A 26,527-nucleotide genomic window follows, 5' to 3' on the forward strand; every position below is an offset into this window, starting at 1 on the left:
CGGGACCGCGACCGGGACCAGGACCATGGCCACGGCCGCGGCCACCACCAGAGCTCCGGTGCCCGCAGCCCGCGAGCACGCCCTGGCCGTCACCCGCGACTACAGCCGGAGCCCCCGGCTCAGTGAGTGCCCCCCGAGCTGCGGGCCCCATGGGTGCTATGGGGGGGGGGGCTCCGAGCCCTGGGGACCCCCATTTGTCAATGGGGGGGGGGGACAGGGGGGTGATGGGGCTGGGGAAGGTGGGGAAGGTATCGCTGCCCCCCAAGGGCTGTGGGTGCTGCTTGGGGTGATGGAGCCCGTAGTGACCCCCTTGGTACGGGGGACACACGTAACCCCCCTTTGTTGGTGCTCCGGGACTCCACTATGGCAGTGTGGGCCGCCATGGGTCCTGGGGGTCATCATCCATGTGGGGAGCTGCCCCCCCCCCCCCCCCATTGCTTCCGATGGGGATGGGGGCTCCCTGTGCAGCACCCATGGGTGCTGGGAGCTCCCCCAGGCTCGGAGCCGCCAAGGACGCTCCCTGTGACCTTCCCCGCTCGCTGTCCCCTCCCGAGCCGGCGCCGTCCGGAGCTCAACCGGATCTGCCCGGCTCCTGCCCCGGCTGCCGGCAGCAGGGAGACACCCATGGGTGACTCCGTCCCTCGGCAGGGAGCGGGGCCAGGGCTGGGGTGCGGCTGCCGTGGGGTCACGGTGTGGGATGGGGGGGTCCCAGTGCGGGGTCGGGCCCAGTATGGGCTCCTGGCAGCCTGGGGTCCCGGTATGGGGTACCAGTATGGGCTTCTGGCAGCCTGGGGTCACAGTATGGGGTACCAGTATGGGCTCCCGGCGGCATGGGGTCCCGGTATGGGGTACCAGTATGGGCTCCCGGCGGCATGGGGTCCCGGTATGGGGTACCAGTATGGGCTCCCGGCGGCATGGGGTCCCGGTATGGGGTACCAGTATGGGGTACCAGTATGGGCTCCTGGCAGCCTGGGGTCACAGTATGGGGTACCAGTATGGGGCCCCGGTGGCATGGGGTCCCGGTATGGGGTACCGGTATGGGCTCCCGGCGGCATGGGGTCCCGGTATGGGGTACCAGTATGGGCTCCTGGCAGCCTGGGGACCCGGTATGGGGTCCCGGTATGGGCTCCCAGTATGGGCTCCTGGTGGCATGGGGTCCCCGTATGGGGTACCAGTATGGGGTACCAGTATGGACTCCCGGTGGCATGGGGTCCCGGTATGGGGTCCCCGTATGGGGTACCAGTATGGACTCCCGGTGGCATGGGGTCTATGGGGTCCCGGTATGGTATCGGTATGGGTACCAGTATGGGTCCTGGCAGCCGAGGTCCCGGATGGGTCTCAGATGGGCTCCCGGTGGCATGGGGTCCCGGTATGGGGTCCCGGTATGGTGTACCAGTATGGGCTCCTGGCAGCCTGGGTTCCCGGTATGGGGTACCTGTATGGGCTCCCGGTGGCATGGGGTCCCGGTATGGGGTCCCGGTATGGTGTACCAGTATGGGCTCCTGGCAGCCTGGGGTCCCAGTATGGGGTCCCAGTATGGGCTCCTGGTGGCATGGGGTCCCGGTATGGGGTCCCGGTATGGGGTACCAGTATGGACTCCCGGTGGCATGGGGTCCCGGTATGGGGTCCCCGTATGGGGTACCAGTATGGACTCCCGGTGGCATGGGGTCCCGGTATGGGGTCCCGGTATGGGGTACCAGTATGGGCTCCTGGCAGCCTGGGTTCCCGGTATGGGGTCCCAGTATGGGCTCCCGGTGGCATGGGGTCCCGGTATGGGGTCCCGGTATGAGGTACCGGTATGGGGTACAAGTATGGGCTCCTGGCAGCCTGAGGTCCCGGTATGGGGTCTCAGTATGGGCTCCCGGTGGCATGGGGTCCCGGTATGGGGTCCCGGTATGGTGTACCAGTATGGGCTCCTGGCAGCCTGGGTTCCCGGTACGGGGTACCAGTATGGGCTCCTGGCAGCCTGGGGTCCCAGTATGGGGTACCAGTATGGGCTCCCGGTGGCATGGGGTCCCGGTATGGGGTCCCGGTATGGTGTACCAGTATGGGCTCACGGGGGCATGGGGTCCCGGTATGGGGTCCCAGTATGGTGTACCAGTATGGGCTCCTGGCAGCCTGGGTTCCCAGTATGGGGTACCAGTATGGGCTCCCGGTGGCATGGGGTCCCGGTATGGGGTCCCGGTATGGTGTACCAGTATGGGCTCCCGGGGGCATGGGGTCCCGGTATGGGGTACCTGTATGGGGTACCAGTGGCATGGGGTCCCGGCAGTGTGGGGTCCCCGTGTGGGGTCCTGGCACAGGGTCCCTGCCTGGCACTGGGCACAGCAGCAGCCGCACGATCCTCACTGCAGCCCAGGGCCAGGGACCAGGGGAGCAGAGGGTGAGCAGGGAGGGGGGGCAGGAAGGGGCAGGAGCAGGGGCAGGGGCAGGAGCAGGGGCAGGAGCAGGGGCAGGGGCAGGGGCAGGGGCAGGAGCAGGGGCAGGAGCAGGGGCAGGGGCAGGGGCAGGGGCAGGGGCAGGAGCAGGAGCAGGAGCAGGGGCAGGGGCAGGGGCAGGAGCAGGGGCAGGGGCAGGAGCAGGAGCAGGGGCAGGGGCAGGAGCAGGGGCAGGAGCAGGAGCAGGGGCAGGGGCAGGGGCAGGAGCAGGAGCAGGGGCAGGGGCAGGGGCAGGGGCAGGGGCAGGAGCAGGAGCAGGAGCAGGGGCAGGAGCAGGAGCAGGGGCAGGAGCAGGGCAGGGGCAGGGGCAGGGGCAGGGGCAGGAGCAGGGGCAGGGGCAGGGGCAGGGGCAGGGGCAGGGGCAGGAGCAGGAGCAGGGCAGGGGCAGGGGCAGGAGCAGGGGCAGGAGCAGGGCAGGGGCAGGGGCAGGGGCAGGGGCAGGGGCAGGAGCAGGGGCAGGGGCAGGAGCAGGGGCAGGGGCAGGAGCAGGAGCAGGGGCAGGGGCAGGAGCAGGGGCAGGGGCAGGGGCAGGGGCAGGGGCAGGGGCAGGGGCAGGAGCAGGGGCAGGGGCAGGGGCAGGGGCAGGGGCAGGAGCAGGAGCAGGGGCAGGGGCAGGAGCAGGGGCAGGGGCAGGGTCAGGGGCAGGGGCAGGGGCAGGGGCAGGGGCAGGGGCCCTCCCAGCAGAGCTCTTCCAAGAGGCAGGCCCGGGATCCGCAGCCGCTTCCCATCGGACCCGTTACGCAGAGGGTGCAGGAAGGAATCCCCACATCCTGGCCTCTGGCTTGACCCAGCTGCATGGGAAACATCCCCTGGAGCAGTGCCACTGCCTGCACCGGGGCTCGGGGCTGCTGGCACATGGGGTGCCCCATGGTCTGCTCTGCGGTGTGCTTTAAACTCAGTAACTGCAGCCTGGGAGCAGCTTGGGGACAAGGGGAGGATGGATGGATGATGGATGATGGATGGATGGATGGATGGATGATGGATGGATGGATGGATGGATGATGGATGATGGATGGATGGATGGATGATGGATGATGGATGGATGGATGGATGATGGATGGATGATGGATGGATGGATGGATGGATGGATGGATGGATGATGGATGGATGGAGGATGGATGGATGGATGGATGGATGATGGATGGATGGATGGATGGATGGAGGGATGGGTGGAAGGGTGAAACAGGAGGTCAAGGGCAGCAGCCCAGTGGCACAATGCCTGTGCTGTGCAATCCTAGCCTGATACGGTCAGTTTGATGGGACACTTCTTGGCTTCCCCTCTGCCGTGTCCCAGCCAGCCCTGTTACCCGTGATGCTCATCCCCTTCCAGGACTCTGCATTGGGTCTGGGCATGGTGGCAGCCCCAGGCCGGGGATGGTGCCTTTGGGAGCTGTGTCTGGTGGGGTTTGGGATGCGGCATTGCCCATTGGTGACATGGGAAGCAGAAGAGGAGGAATCAGGGAGATCCCCAAGCCCTGGGCACCCTGACACGTCCCTGCTTGGGGCTGTGCTGGGCAGGGGCTGGGTGCTGAGCTTGGGAGGCTGTGCCCGCAGTCCAGGTCCTTCCAGGCTCCATGCAGGAGCCATGGGGTGGTTGAGGGGGAATGAGGGGGTTGTGGGGCTCGGGGAGGCTGCTGGTGATGGAGATGTGGGTTGCTGTTGATGGAGATGTGGGTTGCTGGTGGTGGGGATGTGGGTTGCTGGTGATGGTGATGGAGATGTGGGTTGCTGGTGATGGAGATGTGGGTTGCTGGTGGTGGGGATGTGGGTTGCTGGTGATGGGGACGTGGGTTGATGGTGATGGGGACGTGGGTTGATGGTGATGGGAATGTGGGTTGATGGTGATGGAGATACGGGTTGCTGGTGATGGGGATGGAGATGTGGGTTGCTGGTGATGGGGACGTGGGTTGCTGGTGATGGAGACGTGGGTTGCTGATGATGGTGATGGAGATGTGGGTTGCTGGTGATGGTGATGGAGATGTGGGTTGCTGCTGATGGTGATGGAGATGTGGGTTGCTGGTGATGGTGATGGAGATGTGGGTTGCTGGTGATGGTGATGAAGATGTGGGTTGCTGATGCGGACGTGGGTTGCTGGTGATAGGGGCGTGGGTTGCTGGTGGTTGATGCATGGGTTGCTGGTGATGGTGATGGAGATGTGGGTTGCTGGTGATGGAGATGTGGGTTGCTGGTGATGGAGATGTGGGTTGCTGGTGATGGAGATGTGGGCTGCTGATGATGGAGATATGGGTTGCTGGTGATGGTGATATGGGTTGCTGGTGATGGAGATGTGGGTTGCTGGTGGTGGTGATGGAGATGTGGGTTGCTGGTGATGGAGAGCCAGGATGCTGGCAACAGAGAATTGGACTTGCTGCTCCTGTGGCCCTTTTCCCACCTCACCAGCACCTCACTCATTCCCCGGCACTGCCGCTGCAGCATCAGCACTGCCGATCGTGGGTAACCTGGAGAAGAGGCTGGGATCCCATTGCCCCCCAGACCTCTGTGAAGCAGAGCTGGCCTGGTGTCCTGTCCCCTGCTGTGTGTTCATGGGGCTGATGGGCTCCTGGGGCTGCAGCGTTGCATGTCCGTATCCAACTGCTGGCCGGCTGGGGTTGTGCCCATTAACCAAGGTTGGGAATCCTCCCATCCCCATGGCATCATCCCCATGGCATCATCCCCACGGCATCATCCCCACGGCATCATCCCCATGGCATCATCCCCATGGCATCATCCCCACGGCATTATCCCCACGGCACCATCCCCATGGCATCATCCCCATGGCATCACCCCCACGGCATCATCCCCACGGCATCATCCCCATGGCATCATCCCCACGGCATCATCCCCACGGCATCATCCCCATGGCATCATCCCCACGGCATCATCCCCACGGCATCATCCCCACGGCATCATCCCCATGGCATCATCCCCACGGCATCACCCCCACGGCATCACCCCCATGGCATCATCCCCATGGCATCATCCCCACGGCATCACCCCCACGGCATCACCCCCATGGCATCATCCCCACGGCATCATCCCCACGGCATCATCCCCATGGCATCATCCCCATGGCATCATCCCCACGGCATCATCCCCATGGCATCATCCCCATGGCATCACCCCCATGGCATCATCCCCATGGCATCATCCCCATGGCATCACCCCCATGGCATCACCCCCACGGCATCATCCCCAGCCCCGTCTATGGTGCGGAAGCTCTGCCCCACACCATGCCTCACCCCCCAAGCCCCACACCTCCCCTCTCCATCACTTCTCCATCACTTTCCTCCTGGGGCCACCCTTCCCTTAACCCATCTGGTGCCTCCATCACCCGTCAGCATCCCGGCCGCTCTCCTTCCCCCCACCAGCCCTGTTTTGTCTGTGCCCCATAGACCAGCGCCAGCCCCACAAACGAGGTGTTCTTTCTTCCTCGTTGCCTTCACGCTTGGCTGCTCCTGCCTTTCTTTGCCTCCCCTCCCGTGACGTGCAGGTGTGTATGGGAACCCTCGGCCCTAATTAGTGGCATAGAGTGTGACCCCCTGCGGGGCTTTTCAGCGGCTCTGCCGCGCTGGGGCGGCACGAAGTGACCCACGGCACAATGGGCAGGTTGGGGAGGGGGAGCGCGGTCACTTAGGGACTGTCGGAAAAGTCCCAGGGCAGCCCCAACGCTCAATGATGGGGACGGGATGGGGCGGGATAGGATGAGGCCGCCCTGCTTCCGCCTGCATCCCTATGGATGATGCTGGTAGGGTTGGGTCTCAAAGGGGTTGCGTTCATTGGTGGCACCTGCAGGGTCAGCCTGGCACGGGATGGGGGTTGTAAGGTTGGTACTTGGTGAGCAGCATCCAATAGGGGTGTGGGATGCATCCAGAGCATCCTATTGCTGCCCTGCGTCATGGGTGCAAGTGGTACCCCGGCTCCATGCAGGTCTCTGAGGGTCACCAGAGACCCATCCTGGTGGCCCCAAGGTGGCTCTGGGCCTGCTGGGGCACCTCCTTATCCCTGTCCTTGCTCTGGACCAGAGGATATGGGGGGGTTACAGGGAATTCATCAGTCCCATTCCTTTGCTGCAGCTCAGTGCCCTTTCTGCCCACCCCATGGGCTTCAGCACACAAGGTGGGAGAGGGGTTGGAGGTACTGATGGTTGTATGCAACCCCCTGGTCTGTATTTGGTGTAGGGGTCTGTAATTGGGGATAGGGGTTTGTAACTCGGGATAAGGGTCTGTAATTGGGGATAGGAGTCTGTAACTCGGGATAGGGGTCTGTAATTGGGGATAGGAGTCTGTGACTCGGGATAGGGGTCTGTAATTGGGGATAGGGGTCTGTAACTCGGGATAAGGGTCTGTAATTGGGGATAGGAGTCTGTAACTCGGGATAGGGGTCTGTAATTGGGGATAGGAGTCTGTAACTCGGGATAGGGGTCTGTAATTGGGGAGGGCCTCGGGATAAGGGTCTGTAATTGGGGATAGGAGGCTGTAACTCGGGATAGGGGTCTGTAATTGGGGATAGGAGGCTGTAACTCGGGATAAGGGTCTGTAATTGGGGATAGGAGGCTGTAACTCGGGATAAGGGTCTGTAATTGGGGATAGGAGTCTGTAACTCGGGATAAGGGTCTGTAATTGGGGATAGGAGTCTGTAACTCGGGATAGGGGTCTGTAATTGGGGATAGGAGTCTGTAACTCGGGATAAGGGTCTGTAATTGGGGATAGGAGTCTGTAACTTGGGATAAGGGTCTGTAATTGGGGATAGGGGTCTGTAACTCGGGATAGGGGTCTGTAATTGGGGATAGGAGTCTGTAACTCGGGATAGGGGTCTGTAACTGGGGATAGGGGTCTGTAACTCGGGATAAGGGTCTGTAATTGGGGATAGGAGTCTGTAACCTGGGATAAGGGTCTGTAATTGGGAATAGAGGTTTGTAATTTGTTGGGATAGGGATCTGTGATTCAGGGTTGGGGCCGGTATTCTGGGGTCTGTAATTCAGGATAGGAGACTGTAATTTGCGATAGGGACTGTGCAAACCCCCTTAGTCAATGCATGGGGACGAGCATCCCTCCCTGCTCACCCATCCCTATGCGGGTAGGAGCAGCTCTTTACAGGGCAAACTCATCCCAACCCATCCTCCATCCCCTCCATGGGGAGCGCGATGCCCTCGGGAGCTGCTCCCCACGATCGAAGCAGGAGGAGAACGGAGCCGGGTTCCCCTCCATCCCCTTCCCTACGGCAAACGGGGCTCCGGGAGCACTTTGGAGCAGAGCCCTAAGGCGTGTGGCGCGGTGACGGCCGCCGGCTCTGACTGGGAGCAATTAGCGGCGGGTGTAGCCGGGTCGGGTCCCCTTTGTCACCGGGGCCGCGGCGGCGGTTACCGGTGCGTGAGCGTCAGCGCTAACGGAGATTGCAAGTGACAGGAGCTGTGAAGTTGGGGCTGGGGGGTGTGGAAAGGCCACGGTGAAAGCCTTCTCCTTTGCTCTGCCCCCTGCATCCCGCTTCTCCCCCATCCCCCTGTGCCCCATCCCCGTGCCCCCCGTCCCCTCCATGAGCGGCCACCGCAGCCCACCCACCCCGATGCTCCAGCTCCATCTCCCCCCCTCCTTCCCCAGGGGCATCACAGCTCAGCGGCTTCATTAACGGAATTAGCGCTTTCCGGTGGCAGGGACCCCCCCCCCCCCCATCCCATCCCTCCTCCTCCTCCTCCTCCTCCTCCTCCCCTCCATTCTCCTCCTTTTTCTCCTCCTCCTTGGTTCCCCCCCAACCCTGAGCCTCTCTGGCGGCTCTCGCTTGGGCTCACTGTTGTGATCTCTATCACGATAGAACCGATTCAACCGCAGAGATGAGGGTGTTAGAGCCACACAACCGGGCCACGGTGGCTCCGGTACCGGTACTGGCTCCCCCTCCCGTCCATGGATGGATGGATGGGTAGGAGGGAAGGATGGAAGGATGGATGGACAGAGGGATGGGTGGAAGGGTGATCCACAACCATACAGCACCCAGACAGAGGGCTTGGACAGCCCAGTTCACTAGAAGGAAAGGCTGGGCTGCAGATCCCTGTGCTCAGGGACCAGGGCCAATCCCCATCGCCATGGAACAACATGGGAGATGCAGGCAGATGCAGGAGATGCAGGCAGAGAAGAAAAGAGCCCAAACCCCTGTTTGTGATGGAGCTGGAGGGGAAATGGAAGGGGAATGATCACTTTGGGCATAAAGGAGACAAAAGGAGGGAGGTTGGCAGCAGAGACAGCTCCAGGCTGCTCAATGGTGACCAGTAGGAACCGGGAATAACCGTGTACCAAAGAGAAGGTTCACTGGCAATGGGAAATGGGGCCATGTGGAGCTCATGGGTGCATCAAGGGCAAGGTTCTGCCCCTGGGTACAGGCATCCCCAGCACAAACCCAGGTTGGGGGGCACCGGATGGAGCAGCTCTGGAGCACACCTCACCCTGTGAGGGTGCTGAGGCATTGGCACAGAGAAGCTGTGGATGCCCCATCCCTGGCAGTGCTCAAGGCCAGGTTGGACACAGGGGCTTGGAGCAAGCTGCTCTATGGAAGAGGTCCCTGGGGCTGGATTGGAGCTGGAGGAGCTTTAAGGCCCCTTCCACCCAACCCATGCCATGGTTCTGTGATAGCAGCACTGGAGGGTGCTGGGGGGGATGGATCCTGCCCCAACACCCCACAACTGGAGGTGGCGATGGTGGGAGCATCCCTGGCCTCACACTGTGTCCTTTCCCCTCAGCCTACAAGACTGTCTGTGGTGTCAACGGGCCCTTGGTGGTGCTGGACAACGTGAAGGTAGGACCCTGCCTGCAGGAGGGTGATGGGGGCACCCCTTGTTCTGGTCCCAGCCTGTGCCTTGTCCTCTTGGGGTCTCATCCAGCTCCTTCCCATGGGTACACAGCAGCAGAGGTGTTGAGCTTGCATTGCCCAGGCCTGGGGACCCGTGGGAGCATGGGGGGCCATGGGACCTGCTGGCCCCTGTGTCCCTGCCCCAGCTCCAGCCCTTGCCCCTTGTCCCCTGTGCCTCTATCCAAGCTTCTGTGCCTTGTGCCCCTATTCAAGCTCCAGTCCCTGCCCCTTGTCCTCTATCCCCTGCCTGAGCTCCAGTCCCTGTCCCTTGTCCCCTGTGCCTCTATCCAAGCTTCTGTGCCTTGTGCCCCTATTCAAGCTCCAGTCCCTGCCCCTTGTCCTCTATCCCCTGCCCCAGCTCCAGCCCCTGTCCCTTGTCCCCTGTGCCTCTATCCAAGCTTCTGTGCCTTGTGCCCCTATTTAAACTCCAGTCCCTGCCCCTTGTCCTCTATTCCCTGCCCCAGCTCCAGCCCCTGTCCCTTGTCCCCTGTGCCTCTATCCAAGCTTCTGTGCCTTGTGCCCCTATTCAAGCTCCAGTCCCTGCCCCTTGTCCTCTATCCCCTGCCCCAGCTCCAGCCCCTGTCCTTTGCCCCCTTTGCCTCTATCCAAGCTCCATCCCTATTCCCTATGCTCCTAAGACCCTGCCCTATCTCCAGCCCCATCACTGACCCTGCTCCCCATCCCATCCCATCCCATTCCATCCCATCCCATCCCATCCCATCCCATGCCCCCAGCACCCGGTGTCACTTTAGTGTCTCCTTGGTGCTGCCGGACTGAGTGGGCTCCTTTGGGTGGGCTCTGGGCACCCAGTGGGACCCTCGAGGGTCTGTGTTTCTATGGCCCCTTTCAGGCCAAGCGGGTGGGATGGAGATGAAGCAGCTCCATGAAGGAGCCGGGCTCTGGCGGGGGATTCCTTCCCTCCCTTGTCCTCTATGGAAAGGTCTTTAGAGAGGAATTAAAGTCCAGGGTTCACAGGGCAAGGAGGAGGAGATGGAAACAGCACAGGGCTGGCTCATGGATGCTATCCCCAGGGCCAAGGGGATGCAGAGAACTCATCCCCTGCATCCACCCTGGGGGTCCCGGCTGGGTTGGGGACTGGAAGGGGTCAGTTGGTACCCCTGGTACCCATGGGTGCTGGGTGCCCTATGGCTGATGGTGACAGTGCAATGGGTCTGTCTGGTTCTGGGGTGAGGGGGAAAAGGGGGTGAACTTGTGAGTGCTTGGGTCCTGCTGGGACAAGGGGAGCACCCACAGTGATGGGGAAACTGAGGCACAGCACAAGCAGCATCCTCCCCTCGATGCCTCCTCCTGGCCGGGTGGGCAGCGGCTGCAAGGGGTGGTCTGCGGGGTGTATGGGGGGGGGGGGAGAAGTAAAGCCCCCCCGTCCCCTCCATCTCACTCTGCCCCTGTCCCTCCAGTTTGCCCAGTATGCCGAGATCGTGAACTTCGTGCTGCCCAATGGCACCAGCCGCAGTGGGCAGGTCCTGGAGGTGATGGGCTCCAAAGCCATCGTCCAGGTGAGTTTAGGGCGCTGGGGATGTGATGATGGGACGGGAGAAAGGGGTGGGATGGGGACGAGGTGGGATGCGGACACGGGCTCTGTCCTGGGGCTCTGTCCCCCTCCAGCGGTGGCTCCTGTTGCTGGCAGGACCCTTATCCCAGCTATTCCATGCCGTGTCCTGGGATAGGCAGCGTGATTCCTGGCTGGTCCATGGCCCCTCGGGGAGCTGTGTTGGGGTTGGTGGTGTGGCACCGGTGGGGATGGAGCTGGTGCCTGCTCCGAGCAGGAGCATCCGGGTACCAAATCAAAACGGTGACATCTGCACAGCATCAGCAGGATGCAGGGAGCAGATGCGGGCATGACCCCATCCTGCTGGTCCCCATCCTGCTGGTCCCCATCCTGCTGGTCCCCATCTTTCTGGTCACCATCCTGCTGGTCCCCATCCTGCTGGTCCCCATCTTTCTGGTCCCCATCTTTCTGGTCCCCATCCTGCTGGTCCCCATCCTGCTGGTCCCCATCTTTCTGGTCCCCATCCTGCTGGTCCCCATCCTGCTGGTCCCCATCCTGCTGGTCCCCATCTTTCTGGTCCCCATCTTTCTGGTCCCCATCCTGCTGGTCCCCATCCTGCTGGTCCCCATCTTTCTGGTCCCCATCCTGCTGGTCCCCATCCTGCTGGTCCCCATCTTTCTGGTCCCCATCCTGCTGGTCCCCATCCTGCTGTCCTCCCATCCTCTTGCCCCCCATCCACCACCCAATCTGCCCACCCAGTATCCCCAATGGGAAGACCCCATCCGGGTGATGCTACCGCCTCCTTGGGACCCCAGATCCCTGCTTAGGACCTCCCGAGGCTGCCTCCTGCTCCATCCCAGCAGGAAATCTTCAGACCCTCCTCCCATCACCCCTCAGCACTCTATGGGGACAGGACCAGGGTGGACAGCGTGATCTTGGGGTACCCCAAACTGGGGCAGCCCAGCAGCGGGGTTTCACTAGGGCTGGTTTGGGGCTGCCATGCTCCGTTATGCAGGAGCATGGAGAGAACCGTTATCCAGGCAGAAGAAGACCATTATCCAGGTCCTATCCTGCCTGGATGTCCCTTCATCAGCCACCCATCACGGTGTCTGCACGGCCAACGTGGTTAGTGAGCACCAAACCTTGCTCCTCTAATGCCACTCGGTCATCTGCAGCGCCCTTTTAATCCTATTAGGGAATCAGCCTCCAGAGGGGGAAAATAGGGATAAAAGGGGGGAAAAAAGGAATAAAAGGGGGAAAATGTGCTTTTTGCAGCAGCATCTTCACTGGGGGGGGGGGGGGGACCTGCAGGGACCTGCACCCATCTCAGTGCTGCGCCCATCACCTGCCCTCATGCCTCCGGCATTCCTGGGATGCTCCCGGCATTCCCAAGCTGCCCTTTATCCCGGGAGCAGCACAGCTCTAATTAAAGCAGCGATCTGGAGGTTAATTCACATAAATGGTGTCAAATATTATACGGATCAAACCGCCCTGGGTTCATGCACCAGGGCCGAGGCCCCTGGGCTCGATGCATTGAGCGTGGTCCCCCCCTTCCCCTGCTCCCCCTACGCAGGAGGCAGAGCCCCTCAGAAAGGGGTTTTCTTAACCCCAGGGGCTCCCCGCTCTTTTCTCACCTCTTCCCGATGGGTTTTCGGGTGAGCGGATCCCGATATCCCCAATGGATGGAGCCCCCCCCCACATTCCCAGCGCTTTAATCCCCTGTAATTGCCCCCCGCCGGGCTCCTGCCCCCGGGGTCTCTGCAGGTGTTTGAGGGCACATCTGGAATCGATGCCAAGAAAACCTCCTGCGAGTTCACTGGGGACATCCTGCGCACCCCGGTCTCCGAGGACATGCTGGGTGAGTATGGGGGTGCTGAGCCCTGCACAGCGCCGTGCGGGAGGGGGGGACCACAGCCACACTTGGGGGGACATAGCACAGGTAGTATGGGGGGGGGCTGAGCCCTGCACAGCGCCGTGCGGGAGGGGGGGACCACAGCCACACTAGGGGGGACATAGCACAGGTAGTATGGGGGGTGCTGAGCCCTGCACAGCGCCGTGCAGGAGGGGGGGACCACAGCCACACTTGGGGGGACATAGCACAGGTAGTATGGGGGGTGCTGAGCCCTGCACAGCGCCGTGCGGGAGGGGGGGACCGCAGCCACACTTGGGGGGACATAGCACAAATAGTATGAGGGGGGCTGAGCACATCCCTGGGGATGCTCTCCAGTCCCATCCAGTGAGGGAGATGGATGGAGAGTCATATGCAGTGCGATGAGATGGTGATGGTCACCGTCATACGGGATGGAAGCATCCCCCTGGGTGCTCGCTGCCCTGTTAGCCCTGGAGGAATGGCTTGGGCTGCACTGGGAGAAGGTTTTGGGGTGAGGGCAGGAGAACTTTAGCCCATGGTTGTGCCATTAGAACCTTCGTTATCTTAACCTGAGGAGGCTTCTTGGGAGGCCTTAGTGCCTAAAGGGGCTGCAGGAAAGCTGGAGAGGGGCCTGGGACAAGGGCCTGTAGGGCCAGGCCAAGGGGAATGGCTTGAACCTGCCCGAGGGGAGCCTGAGCTGAGCTCTTAGGCAGAAGCTCTTCCCTGTGAGGGTGCTGAGGCGCTGGCACAGGGTGCCCAGAGAAGCTGTGGCTGCCCCATCCCTGGCAGTGCTCAAGGCCAGGTTGGACACAGGGGCTTGGAGCAAGCTGCTCCAGTGGAAGGGGTCCCTGCCCATGGGACTGGATGAGCTTTAAGCTCCCTTCATCCCAACCCATTCCATGATGCCATGATCCCCATCCCCGCTGAGCCCCGAGATGCGGGCAAGCATAAGCACAAGACGGGAGCTGTTCCCCCATCCCCATGGGGACCCCCCCTGGGCACAGCCGAGTGCTGGAGCCCCCCCCCTTCCCCGCAGCCCCATCAGAGGCCGCAGCAGCGCCGGCGCTCGCAGGGGTCGCTCCGGTGGCTCCGGTGCCCGGCCCCGCTCCGTGAGCATCTCCCGCCTCCTCCTTCCCCCGGTGCCGGCAGCGGGGAGCGGGCAGGGCCCTGCTGCAAAGGGCAGCGCAAAGGGCAGGCTGCCTGCATGCGGTGATGCGCAGACAGCTCCATGACCCCCCCTTCCCAACCCGGCTGCTTTCCCAAGCAGATCCCTCCCTATCCCCGTGCAGGCTCCGGCTGGGAGTGCTCAGGGTGGGATGGGAGCCGTCGCGATCCTCCCTGCCCCATATCAAAGAGGGGGGGGGGGGTCTTCTTTTTGCCCCCACACCGGGGTCCCCCAGAGCTTTGTCTCTTCGTGCCGGTGAGCACCAGCGCCACTGACCTTTCATGCTGCGTGCTCCAGCCCTGCATCAGCCTGATCTGCTCTGACAAGGGCGATGGCTCCTGCTCCGCTGGGGACCAAGAAGAAGGTCCCATGGGGGCAGCGGGTGGGATGCTGTGGGATGCAGCGTGATTGGCATCGATCCCACGGCTCCGAGCCGGTCGATGTGGCTGAGCAGGAATAGGGATGCGGAGCCTTGTGCCCCTCCTGAGCACCGCTTTTGGGGGGGGCTCTTGGTATCACCCCACCTGTACAGGAGCTGTGGAACCCAAGGGGAGGTGATGGAGGGTGGCTTGGAGGGGTCTGTGGGTACTTGGCCCCATGCGCTGGCATCTTCCTGCCCCATGGTGTCACCCATGGGAGCCCCACATCCATGGGGAGGGTGTTCCCAGGGACCAGCAGCTCTCTCCCTGCAGGTCGGGTCTTCAATGGCTCTGCAAAGCCCATCGACAGCGGTCCCCCGGTGATGGCTGAGGACTTCCTGGACATCAATGGTGATGGCTCTGGGTGCTGTGGGAGGGGACCCAGCTCCATGGGGGGTCCGATCCCTCCCCATTGGGGTGCTCTGGGTGCGGGTGCCTCATTTCCCTGTGCTGCTCCAGGCCAGCCCATCAACCCCCATGGCCGCATCTACCCCGAGGAGATGATCCAGACTGGGATCTCACCCATCGATGTGATGAACAGCATCGCCCGTGGGCAGAAGATCCCCATCTTCTCCGCTGCTGGGCTCCCCCACAATGAGGTGGGTCCCTGTGGGGTGCTGAGCCCCCAGTATGAGGCAGAAGAGGAGGATGAGGATGGGAGAGGAAGCATTTGGAGGCTCTTCTGCATCCCTCCTCTCCCTGCTGTGCTTTGGCTCCATGCTCAGCTCTGCTCACCACGATGGACCAGACCCACACTGCTGTGGTCCCCTATCCATGCAGTGTGATGGGCTGGGGCATCGCTACCCCTTGCCTCAGTTTCCCCATCACAGCAATTGATAAAGCAAAGCGACTCCTCCACTGGTCCCCCCCATCTCCATCCCCTGCCCTCGGGGGGCCGGATCCTGGTGCTGGGGGTGCTGTGAACCCTCGGAGGGGTCCATGTGCTGTCCGTGCCCTGCAGATCGCAGCACAGATCTGCCGCCAGGCCGGGCTGGTCAAGAAGTCCAAGGACGTGATGGATTTCCATGAGGACAACTTCGCCATCGTCTTCGCGGCCATGGGGGTGAGCTGGGGCAGGGCAGCCCCCGGTGCCCCTATGGGATGCGTGGGCAGCCTCGCTCCCTGCATCCCCTCATCCCTGCCTGCCTCCGGCTCCCCATGCCCGGAGCCAGCCCGCTCCTGCTGACCCCCGGTCCCCCCCGGGGCAGGTGAACATGGAGACTGCTCGCTTCTTCAAGTCCGACTTCGAGGAGAACGGCTCCATGGAGAACGTGTGCCTGTTCCTCAACCTGGCCAACGACCCCACGTGAGTCAGTGCCAAGGCTCCAGCACCTCCTTCTCCTCCTCCTTCCTTCCTCCTTCTCCTCCTCCTCTTTCTCGTCCTCCTCCTTCCTTCCTCCTTCTTCTTATTCCTTCCTCCTTCTCCTCCTCCTCCTTCTTCTTCCTTCTCCTCCTCCTTCTTCCTTCCTCCTTCCTTCCTCCTTTCCTCCTTCCTCCTTCCTTCCTCCTTCTTCCTTCCTCCTTCTTCTCCTCCGCCTTCCTTCCTCCTTCTTCTCCTTCCCCTCCTCCTTCTTCCTTCCTCCTTCTTGTCCACCTCCTTCTTCCTTCTTCATTCTTCTCCTTCTCCTCCTCCTTCTTCTTTCTTCCTTCTTCTCCTCCTCCTTCTTCCTTCCTCCTTCTCCTTCCTCCTTCTTCTCCTTCTCCTTCTCGTCCTCCTTCTTCCTTCCTCCTCCTTCTCCATCTTCTTTTATTCCTCCTCCTTCCTTCCTTCTTCTTCTCCTTCTTCCTTCCTCCTTTCTTCCTTCCTCCTTCTTCTCCTCCGCCTTCCTTCCTCCTTCTCCTTCCCCTCCTCCTTCTTCCTTCCTCCTTCTTCTCCACCTCCTTCTTCCTTCCTCTTTCTTCTCCTTCTTCTCCTCCTTCTTCCTTCTTCCTTCTTCTCCTCCTCCTCCTCCTTCCTTCCTCCTCCTTCTTCCTTCCTCCTTCCTCTCCTCCTCCTTCTTCCTTCCTCCTCCTTCCTTCCTCCTTCTTCTCCTCCTTCTTCCTTCCTCCCTCCTTCTTCCCTCGTTCTTTCTCCTTATCCTCCCCATCATCGTTGTCCTTCTCCTCACTGAAGGACCCCCCAGTGTTGGCAGTGAACAGGCAGGGAACTCCTCCCCCAGCCCCACACCTTGTGGGTCCCCATCCCACCCTGCAGCGCTGGGAGCCCTGTGCAGGCCATCACCCAGTCCCACCTCAGGGACCCCAGGAGGCGCCCATGGGTACCGGGGGGAGCTGGGGCGGGGGGTGGCTCAGGAAGGGGAGCTGGGATGTGGGGTTCTCACCGCACCCCACGGCAGCATCGAGCGGATCATCACCCCCCGCCTGGCCCTCACCACCGCCGAGTTCCTGGCCTACCAGTGCGAGAAGCACGTCCTGGTGATCCTGACCGACATGAGCTCCTATGCAGAGGCGCTGCGGGAGGTCAGTGCCTGCCCCCCAGCACCCATCCGGGTCCTCTCTGTGCGGCTGCGGGTGAGGGTGGCCCTGTTGGGGTGCTCGGGGTGCCCAGGGGGTTTGAGGCACTTGGGATGCTTGGGGCCTCCAATAAGCATGGGGTTCCCATGGTCCTTGGGGTGTCTGGGGTTCATGGGGTGTTGAGGCTACTTGGGGCTTCTGGGATGCTCGGGGTGCTTGGGACACTTGGGGTGCTTGAGTGCCCAGGGTGTTTGAGGCACTTGGGATGCTTGGGGCCTCTAATAAGCATGGGGTTCCCATGGTCCTTGGGGTGTCTGGGGTTCATGGGGTGTTGAGGTTACTTGGGGCTTCTGGGATGCCTGGGGTGCTCAGGGTGCTTGGGACACTTGGGGTTCTTGGGGTGCCCAGGGTGTTTGAGGCACTTGGGATGCTTGGGGCCTCCAATAAGCATGGGGTTCCCATGGTCCTTGGGGTGTCTGGGGTTAATGGGGTGCTGAGGCTACTTGGGACTTTTGGGGTGCCTGGGATGCTCAGGGTGCTTGGGACACTTGGGGTGCTCGGGGTACCCAGGGTGTTTGAGGCACTTGGAATGCTTGGGGTCTTCAAGAACCTTGGGGACTCCCATGGTCCTTGGGGTGTCTGGGGTTCCTGGGGTGCTGAGGCTACTTGGGGCTTTTGGGATGCCTGGGATGCTCAGGGTGCTTGGGATGCCCAGGGTGTTTGAGGCACTTGGGATGCTTGGGGCCTCCAATAACCCTGCAGTTCCCATGGTCCTTGGGGTGTCTGGGGTTCCTGGGGTGCTGAGGCTACCTGGGGCTTCTTGGGATGCTCAGGGTGCTTGGGACACTTGGGATGCTCGGGGTACCCAGGGTGTTTGGGGCACTTGGGTTGCTTGGGGTCTTCAAGAACCTTGGGGACTCCCATGGTCCTTGGGGTGTCTGGGGTTAATGGGGTGCTGATGCTACTTGGGGCTTTTGGGATGCCTGGGGTGCTCAGGGTGCTTGGGACACTTGGGGTGCTCGGGGTGCCCAGGGTGTTTGAGACACTTGGGATGCTTGGGGTCTTCAAGAACCTTGGGGACTCCCATGGTCCTTGGGGTGTCTGGGGTTAATGGGGTGCTGATGCTACTTGGGGCTTTTGGGATGCCTGGGGTGCTCAGGGTGCTTGGGATGCCTGAGGTGCTTGGGGTACCAGGGATCTTGGGGTGTTTGAGGTACCCAGGGTGTCCATGGCGCTGGGGGTGCTTGGAGTACCAAGGGTACTTGGGGTGCTCAGGGTGCTTGGGATGCCTGAGATGCCCGGGGTACCAGGGATGCTTGGGGTGTTTGAGGTACCCGTGGTGCCCATGGTGCTGGGGGTGCTTGGAGTACCAAGGGTACATGGGGTGCTCAGGGTGCTTGGGATGCCTGAGATGCCCGGGGTACCGGGGATGCTTGGGGTGTTTGAGGTACCCGGGGTGCCCATGGTGCTGGGGGTGCTTGGAGTACCAAGGGTACTTGGGATGCCTGGGGTGCCCAGGGTACCAGGGATGCTTGGGGTGTTTGAGGTACCCGGGTGCCTCAGGATGCTTGGGGTGCCCAGGATGCTGCGGGTGCTCCGGGTACCGAGGATGCTCGGGGTGCTCTGTGGCTCTGGGATCAGGGGGGGGGATGCTCTGTGGTGCTCCCGCATCCCTCGCTCCAGCCGCATCCCGCAGGTATCGGCCGCTCGGGAGGAGGTTCCGGGCCGCCGCGGCTTCCCCGGGTACATGTACACGGACCTGGCCACCATCTACGAGCGGGCTGGGCGCGTGGAGGGCAGGAGCGGCTCCATCACCCAGATCCCCATCCTCACCATGCCCAACGATGGTCAGCGGTGCCCGGGGGGCTGTTGGGGTCCATTGGGAGAGCAAAGCTCAATGGGATGCTTTAGGGTTATTCCCCATGCACACAAATCACCCCTCTGGTCCCAGCTGGAGCAGAGCGCTGGGGCTCCACTAAAGGATGCGTTTGGGGTGCAGACATGGGTTTGGGGGTGCCCATGGGTGTGTGTAAGCCTAAACCAGGCAGTGCTCAGCCCGGTGATGGGGGAGCTGCCTCCTGCTCAGCCCCAGGCCAGTGCTCATTCCCCGTGGCCACGATGCTCTGGTGACCCCCAGCATGGGGCATGGCTGTGTTCATGCCTGCCCATGCAGCCAGGCCCGGTTTTGGGGCTCACCCCCTCCTCATCATCCCCCAGACATCACCCACCCCATCCCCGACCTGACGGGCTTCATCACCGAGGGGCAGATCTACGTGGACCGGCAGCTCCACAACAGGCAGGTTCGTTCCTGAGCCCATTCCCAGCTCACGTGGGGCTGGGAATCACCCGAGAGCACTGGGATGGGGATGCTGAGGGCATCGGGAGCCCAAAGTGGGGCAGCGGAGCCCGTGTCTGCATGGGGGAGCAGCAGGAGGATGCATTGGGGTCCTCTCTCCCTGCAGATCTACCCCCCCATCAACGTGCTGCCCTCCCTGTCCCGTCTGATGAAGTCGGCCATTGGGGAGGGAATGACCAGGAAGGACCATGGGGATGTCTCCAACCAGCTGGTAAGGGGATGCAGGAGGGGGGTGACCAACGTCCCCCTGCCTGGGGATGGGATCTCGGTGCTCTTGGTCCTGGTGGCTTCGAGCATTTGCTTTTGGCACCTCCATGGCTTGAATGGGAGCTCTAGGGGGAGATTGAGGGTCCAGCTCTGGGGCAGCAGCACCAGAGGGACGTGGAGCTGATGGAGCGAGGCCATGGGGATGCTGCGAGGGCTGGAGCATCCCTGCTCTGGAGCCAGGCTGAGAGAGCTGGGCTGGGGCAGCCTGGAGAAGAGAAGGCTCCTGAAGGGGAGCCCTTAGAGCAGCTCCAGTGCCTAAAGGGGTGCAGGGAAGCTGGAGAGGGGCTTGGGACAAGGGATGCGGGGATGGGATGAGGAGTTTGGGATCCAGGCTGGAAGAGGGAAGAGTTGGGTGGGGTACAGGGAAGTTCTCCCCTATGAGGGTGGTGGGACATGGGAATGGGTTGAAGCTGTGGCTGCCCCATCCCTGGCAGTGCTCAAGGACACAGGGGCTTGGAGCAAGCTGCTCCAGTGGAAGGGGTTGGAGCTGGATGGGCTTTGAGCTCCCTTCAACCCAAGCCATTCCCTGCTCCCTCCTCTCTGGGGTCCTGCCCCTGCAGTACGCCTGCTACGCCATCGGGAAGGACGTGCAGGCGATGAAGGCGGTGGTAGGGGAGGAAGCGCTGTCTCCCGATGACCTGCTCTACCTGGAGTTCCTGCACAAGTTCGAGAAGCATTTCATCACCCAGGGTAGGGCACAGGGCCCAAGGTGGGGATCGGCTCCATGGGGGCACCCCCAGCACCTCCCTGTCTCCTTTGCGTCCATCTCCACCCAGGCCCCTATGAGAACCGGAGCATCTTCGAGTCCCTGGACATCGGGTGGCAGCTCCTGCGCATCTTCCCCAAGCAGCTGCTGAAGCGCATCCCCGAGAGCATCCTGGCTGAGTACTACCCACGGGAGACCAAAGCACCAGTGCAGGACCCGGCCACCACAGCCCTGTGACCCCCCCCCAGGCCTGGGGAGCAGCCTCGTGTACCCCAAAACCCACCCGGACCTGCCAGTGGTGGGGCTGCGGATGGGGTTAGGGACCGGGAGGGTGGGTTCGTGGCAGTGGCATCCCAGTGTGGTGGGGAACCGCTTCTCTTGCTTAATGAAACCAGTGTGGGCACAAACCCCATTTGTGCTTTGAATTGGGGCCACTTCCTCCCCATTCCTGGGTGCTCCTGGTCTTAGAATCGCAGAGTGGCTTGGGTTGAAGGGACCTTAAATCCCATCCAGCTCCAATCCCTGCCATGGGGACCTCTTCCACTGGAGCAGCTTGCTCCAAGCCCTGTGTCCTTGAGCACTGCCAGGGATGGGGCAGCCACAGCTTCACCCCATTCCCATGTCCCACCACCCTCATGGGGAAGAGCTTCCCTGTATCCCATCCAACTCTTCCCTCTTCCAGCCTGGAGCCCAAACTCCTCATCCCATCCCTGCATCCCTTGTCCCAAGCCCCTCTCCAGCTTCCCTGCAGCCCCTTTAGGCACTGGAGCTGCTCTAAGGTCTCCCCTTCAGGAGCCTTCTCTTCTCCAGGCTGCCCCAGCCCAGCTCTCTCAGCCTGGCTCCAGAGCAGAGCTGCTCCAGCCCTCGCAGCATCCCCATGGCCTCGCTCCATCACCTCCACGTCCCTCTTGTGCCTGGATCAGGGCTGCATTGGGGTCACCCCAGAGCACAGCAGAGGGGCAGGATCCCCCCCTCACCATCCCCTGGATCCCCAAAGGGAACCCCGAGGCTTTGGGGTTGAAGCAGGAGCTCAGGGCTCGCTCCTTAGGGTCCCACACAAGACCAGGGTCACTGGGGGGGTCCCCATCTGCATCCCCAGCCCTTCGTGACCCCCCCATTGGGGCTCTGCTCTCCTGGGGTCTCTATGGACACCAAGAGGAAGCTCACATCCCCATCCAGCACCACCAGTGTGCAGGGACTGCCGGTGCCGTGGATGGGTACCCATGCACAGTGGGACCAGGCTGGGGACAAGGAGGGGACATGGGACATCACAGCTCCCAAGTGATCCAAGTCCCTTTATTTGGGGGTCTGGGTGCCCTTTACCTCCTTGAGGCTGCAAAGGGGAACTCAGCAGCCATCAGGCCCCCTGGGGTGCCAAAGGGTGCCTGACCACTGCAGTCCCATAGAGGCTTGTGCCAAAACCCAGCTGCAGCAGCTCCAGTGCCATCCCTGTGCGTGTCCCCTAAGCAGACACAGGTAGGACCTGGTGTTACCCCACTTTAACTGAAGCCCAGGAGGATGGAAGCTGCTGGAAGAGAAGGATGGGAGCCCATCACCTCCTCACCCATCTCCTTATCACCCATCACCTCCTCACCCATCACCTCCTCACCCATCACCTCCTCTCCCATCACCCATGCACCCATCTCCTCACCCATCACCTCCTCACCCATCTCCTCCTCTCCCATCTCCTCCTCTCCCATCACCTCCTCACCCATCTCCTCCTCACCCATCACCTCCTCTCCCACCTCCTCACCCATCACCTCCTCACCCAGCCATGGCTCCAGGCAGGGCGATGCCACCTCCCCTACCCTGGCTCCCCACTGCCCCTGGCAGGGCGGGCAAGTGGCCGGGTCCTGGGGAGGCCACTGGAAGCCCTTGGCCTGAAGGGGACCCTGCCCCTGCTCCCTGGTGGGGAGCACCCGGATGGAGCCGCCCCGAGGTCCTCGTCCCCTGTGGAGAGATGGGAGATGTGGGTGAGGGCAAGGGCAGAGCCAATGGGACCCAGTGCTTGCCACTAGGAGGGACCACAGAGCATCAGGTGGGGTTAGAGGACAGCGAGGGGACAGGGGTGGTGTCACCTCTGCACCAGTCATGGAACCATGGCATGGGTTGGGTTCAAGGGACCTTAAAGCTCCTCCAGCTCCAACCCCTGCCACAGGCAGGGACCCCTTCCACTGGAGCAGCTTGCTCCAAGCCCCTGTGTCCAACCTGGCCTTGAACACTGCCAGGGATGGGGCAGCCACAGCTTCTCCATTCAACCCTTCCCATGTCCCGCCATGCTCACAGCGCTGATCCCACAGACTGACCCCGCTCCCTTGGGATGCTCCCTCCATGCAGAGCTCACCCAGCCCCATTATAGAATCATAGAACCATAGAATAGTTTGGGTTGGAAAGGACCTTAAGATCATCCAGTTCCAACCCCCTGCCATGGGCAGGGACACCTCACACTAACCCATGGCACCCAAGGCTCTGTCCAACCTGGCCTTGAACACTGCCAGGGATGGAGCATTCACAACCTCCCTGGGCACCCATTCCAGTGCCTCAGCACCCTCACAGGGAAGAATTCCCTCCTTAGATCCAATCTAAACTTCCCCTGTTTCAGTTTGAACCCATTACCCCTTGTCCTGTCACTACAGTCCCTAATGAAGAGTCCATCCCCAGCATCCCTATAGCCCCCTTCAGACACTGGAAGCTGCTCTGAGGTCTCCATCAGCTTCTCTTCTCCAGCCCCAACGTTCTCAGCACCCCCCTCCCAAGCCCTTCCCCATACCAGGATCCAGCCATTCCACAGCCTCAGCATCGCTCTGCTCCTCAGGGGCCGCATCCAGGGCTCGGCGCCGGCGCTGCAGGATGGCCTCCAGCTGCTGGTCCCTGCCCTTGATGCTGCTCTGCCGCGCTCCAGCCCTCCTGCTCGCCCTCCTCATGGCCCCCTGGGGACCACAGCACACAGGGGGGGTGCTGAGGGGCAGCATCCATGCACTGGGACACAGGGATGACAAGGGACAGGGGCTGGAGCTGGGGATAGTGATGGGGATGCTCACAAGGATGCTCTGCAGCTCCAGCGCCGCACTCTTCCTTTTGCTGCCCATCACCGATGCACCCTGCAGGAGATGTGGCCTCATCCTGCTCAAACCCATCCCGAGTCCTTGGGTCCTCCCTGAGAACATCACCCCATGGGATGGGGAGCCCATGGTCCCCCCTTACCTGTCCCAGCGGGTCCCGGTCCTTTGCGGGTCTCAGGACCACCCCGTTCTTTATCCGCTCCATCATCTCCTGCACGGCTCGAGCTTTGGCATCCTCAGCCTCCGGCTTGCCTGCGCAGGGAGCACCACACTGAGACCCTGTACACTGGGGCAAGGCTCAGTCCCTGCTGGGGGGTCAGGAGATGCCCCCTCCCAGCAGTGGTCCCATGCCCGGGGTCCATCCCTTGATGCCAAACCCAACCATGACCCAGGGCTGGTACCACCCTGCTCATCCCCATCACAAGCTGCGCAGGACCGGGGGTGCTGCGTCCTGAGCACCCCCCTTTAGGGAATGAGGGTGCCCCTTCAATGGCACCAGGGCCTCCAGCAGCATCAGCACCCCCAGATGGCCCCCCATAGGGATGCAATGGGGCCCATGGTGGGGACTTACAGCGCTGCAGGTTCACCAGCCCCTTCCTCTGTCTGATGGCCAAGAGCGGGCTGGAAGGGAGAGGGGAGGTCAGAGCCCATCCGAGCTGCACCAGGAACCCCCCAACACCGTGCCCAGTGACCCCCATCCGTATCCCATGGGGATGATGCCCAGGGACGGCGTGGGGACAGTTCCCAGCCTTGTGGGGTGAAGGTTTCCCAGCCCAACTCATCTGCCATGGCAGGGACAGGCTGGAAGCCCCACGGCACCCATGGGTGTCCATGGGTGTCACTTACTCCACAGGCACAGTGGGTGCAGGGGGTGGCAGCGGTGGTGGTGGCGGTGGTGGTGCAGGCACCGTGGGGGCCTGGCTCTGCAGCAGTGGGTCCTGAGCCAGCTTCTCCTGCAGCAGCCCCACTGCAATGGGGTGAAGTGAGGGCTGCTGCACCTCGGAGCCCGAGACACCCCTTGGGCATCCCTATGGGCACCCCTATGGGCATCCCTACTGGCACTCCTATGGGTATCTCTATGAGCATCCCTTGGGCACCCCTATGGGCACCCCTATGGGCATCCTTATGGGCATCCCTTGGGCATCCTGACGGACACTCCTGTGGGCATCCCTATGGGCATCCTGATGGACATTCCTATGGGCATCCCTATGGGCACCCCTATGGGCACCCCTATGGGCATCCCTATGGGCATCCCTTGGACATCCCTATGGGCATCCTGATGGACATTCCTATGGGTATCCCTATGGGCACCCCTATGGGCATCCCTTGGACATCCTGATGGACATCCCTATGGGCATCCTGATGGACATTCCTATGGGTATCCCTATGGGCACCCCTAGGACATCCTGATGGACATCCCTATGGGCATCCCGATGGACATTCCTATGGGCATCCCTATGGGCATCCCTATGGATATCCCTATGGGCACCCCTATGGGCATCCCTTGGACATCCTGATGGACATCCCTATAGGCATCCTGATGGACATTCCTATGGGTATCCCTATGGGCATCCCTATGGGTATCCCTATGGGCAGCTCTATGAGCATCACTATGGGCACCCCTATGGGCATCCCTATGGGCACCCCTATGGGTATCCCTATGGGCATCTTTATGGGCACCCCTATGGGCACCCCATGGGCATCCCTATGGGCATCCCTTGGACATCCTGATGGGCATCCCTATGGGCACCCCATGGGCATCCCTATGGGCATCCCTTGGACATCCCCATGGGCATCCCTGGGACTCCTGCTCCCACCTTCCCCCTGCAGCTCCTGCAGGCGCTGCTCAGCCTCCTGCAGCCGCATCCTCAGCTGCAGCTTCTCCTCCTCAGCCGCAGCCAGGGCTGCCCGGGCCTCATCCAGCTCCTCCGGCCCCGGGCGCTTCCCCAGCTCCTCCTGCAGCTCCTGCACCTGCGGGAATGGGGGGGCTGGAGCTGGGACCATGGTGCTGGAGCTGGGGCCATGGGGGCTCCACAACCCCCATTGGCCACTGGCAAGGAGCTTCAAGCTACGGTGAGGGCGATTCGTGGCTGGGTGCTGGCAGCTTGGTGGGTGCTAACCCAGAGTGGGTGCAAACCCCACTGTGTGGCACCCACCCACGGGACCCAGAAGTGCTGGTGGAAAGCCATGGAAGAACGGCCTGTTTGGGAACCGAGCATGGGATGGGCATGGAGAGGGTGATGGGGTCTGGAGAACAACCTCTCATGGTTGGGCACCAGCACGGGAAGGGCATGGATTGGTGATGGAGGGGTCTGGAAGAGCCCCTCCAGATTGGACATCCATGCGGGATGGGCATGGATTGATGATGGAGGGGTCTGGAAGAACCTCTCCAGATTGGACATCCATGCGGGATGGGCATGGGTTGGGGATGGAGGGGTCTGGAAGAGCCCCTCCAGATTGGACATCCATGCGGGATGGGCATGGGTTGGTGATGGAGGGGTCTGGAAGAGCCTCTCCCTGTTGGGTACCAGAGTGGGATGGGCATGGGTTGGTGATGGAGGGGTCTGGAAGAGCCTCTCCCTGTTGGGTACCAGAGTGGGATGGGCATGGGTTGGTGATGGAGGGGTCTGGAAGAACCTCTCCATGTTGGGTACCAAAGTGGGACGGGCATGGGTTGGTGATGGAGGGGTCTGGAAGAGGCCCTCCAGACTGGACATCCATGCAGGATGGGCATGGATTGGTGATGGAGGGGTCTGGAAGAGCCTCTCCATGTTGGGTACCAGAGTGGGATGGGCATAGACTGGTGATGGAGGGGTCTGGAAGAGCTTCTCCACATTGGACATCCATGCGGGATGGGCATGGGTTGGTGATGGAGGGGTCTGGAGGAACCTCTCCATGTTGGGTACCAGAGTGGGATGGGCATGGGTTGGTGATGGAGGGGTCTGGAAGAGGCCCTCCAGATTGGACATCCATGCGGGATGGGCATGGGTTGGGGATGGAGGGGTCTGGAAGAGCCTCTCCATGTTGGGTACCAGAGTGGGATGGGCATGGGTTGGTGATGGAGGGGTTTGGAAGAGCCTCTCCAGATTGGACATCCATGTGGGATGGGCATGGGTTGGGGATGGAGGGGTCTGGAAGAGCCTCTCCATGTTGGGTACCAGAGTGGGATGGGCATGGATTCGTGATGGAGGGGTCTGGAAGAGGCCCTCCAGATTGGACATCCATGCGGGATGGGCATGGATTGGTGATGGAGGGGTCTGGAAGAGCCTCTCCAGATTGGACATCCATGCGGGATGGGCATGGGTTGGGGATGGATGGGTCTGGAAGAGCCTCTCCAGATTGGACATCCATGCGGGATGGGCATGGATTGGGGATGGAGGGATCTGGAAGAGCCTGTCCCTGTTGGGCACCAGAGTGGGATGGGCATGGGTTGGTGATGGAGA

At 62.0% G+C, this 26,527-nt stretch overlaps 3 protein-coding genes across 3 annotated transcripts in view; 1 reads left to right on the top strand and 2 right to left on the bottom strand.

Moving 5' to 3' along the window:
- On the top strand, positions 1-20,316 carry ATP6V1B1 (ATPase H+ transporting V1 subunit B1). Its single transcript, XM_061351961.1, has 14 exons — positions 1-122; positions 9,166-9,221; positions 10,694-10,792; positions 12,550-12,643; positions 14,513-14,590; positions 14,699-14,838; positions 15,201-15,302; positions 15,448-15,545; positions 16,576-16,699; positions 18,390-18,540; positions 18,911-18,993; positions 19,156-19,260; positions 19,877-20,006; positions 20,093-20,316. The coding sequence occupies exons 1-14, from the start codon at positions 26-28 to the stop codon at positions 20,257-20,259; spliced, it is 1,524 nt and encodes a 507-aa protein (XP_061207945.1). The 5' UTR covers positions 1-25; the 3' UTR covers positions 20,260-20,316.
- Positions 19,439-26,527, bottom strand: part of TEX261 (testis expressed 261) — a 26,112-nt gene continuing 19,023 nt past the window's right edge. The window contains exon 7 of the mRNA XM_061351973.1: positions 19,439-19,452. The gene's annotated coding sequence lies outside the window, so the exon portion shown is untranslated. The remainder of the gene's footprint in view (positions 19,453-26,527) is intronic.
- Positions 21,420-26,527, bottom strand: part of LOC133211535 (shootin-1-like) — a 13,214-nt gene continuing 8,106 nt past the window's right edge. Inside the window, exons 10-17 of the mRNA XM_061351976.1 lie at positions 24,902-25,055; positions 23,931-24,051; positions 23,656-23,705; positions 23,227-23,336; positions 23,064-23,123; positions 22,793-22,952; positions 21,791-21,972; positions 21,420-21,550 (exon numbers count right to left, since the gene is read on the bottom strand). Coding sequence (XP_061207960.1) covers positions 21,827-21,972; positions 22,793-22,952; positions 23,064-23,123; positions 23,227-23,336; positions 23,656-23,705; positions 23,931-24,051; positions 24,902-25,055 — 801 coding nt within the window. The 3' untranslated portion in view covers positions 21,420-21,550; positions 21,791-21,826. The remainder of the gene's footprint in view (positions 21,551-21,790; positions 21,973-22,792; positions 22,953-23,063; positions 23,124-23,226; positions 23,337-23,655; positions 23,706-23,930; positions 24,052-24,901; positions 25,056-26,527) is intronic.

The sequence above is a fragment of the Neopsephotus bourkii genome, unplaced genomic scaffold, assembly GCF_033783945.1.
Source record: "Neopsephotus bourkii isolate Nb327-2 ecotype Australia unplaced genomic scaffold, CSIRO-AGI_Nbou_v1 NB_616, whole genome shotgun sequence".
NCBI classification, from domain to species: Eukaryota; Metazoa; Chordata; class Aves; order Psittaciformes; family Psittacidae; genus Neopsephotus; species Neopsephotus bourkii.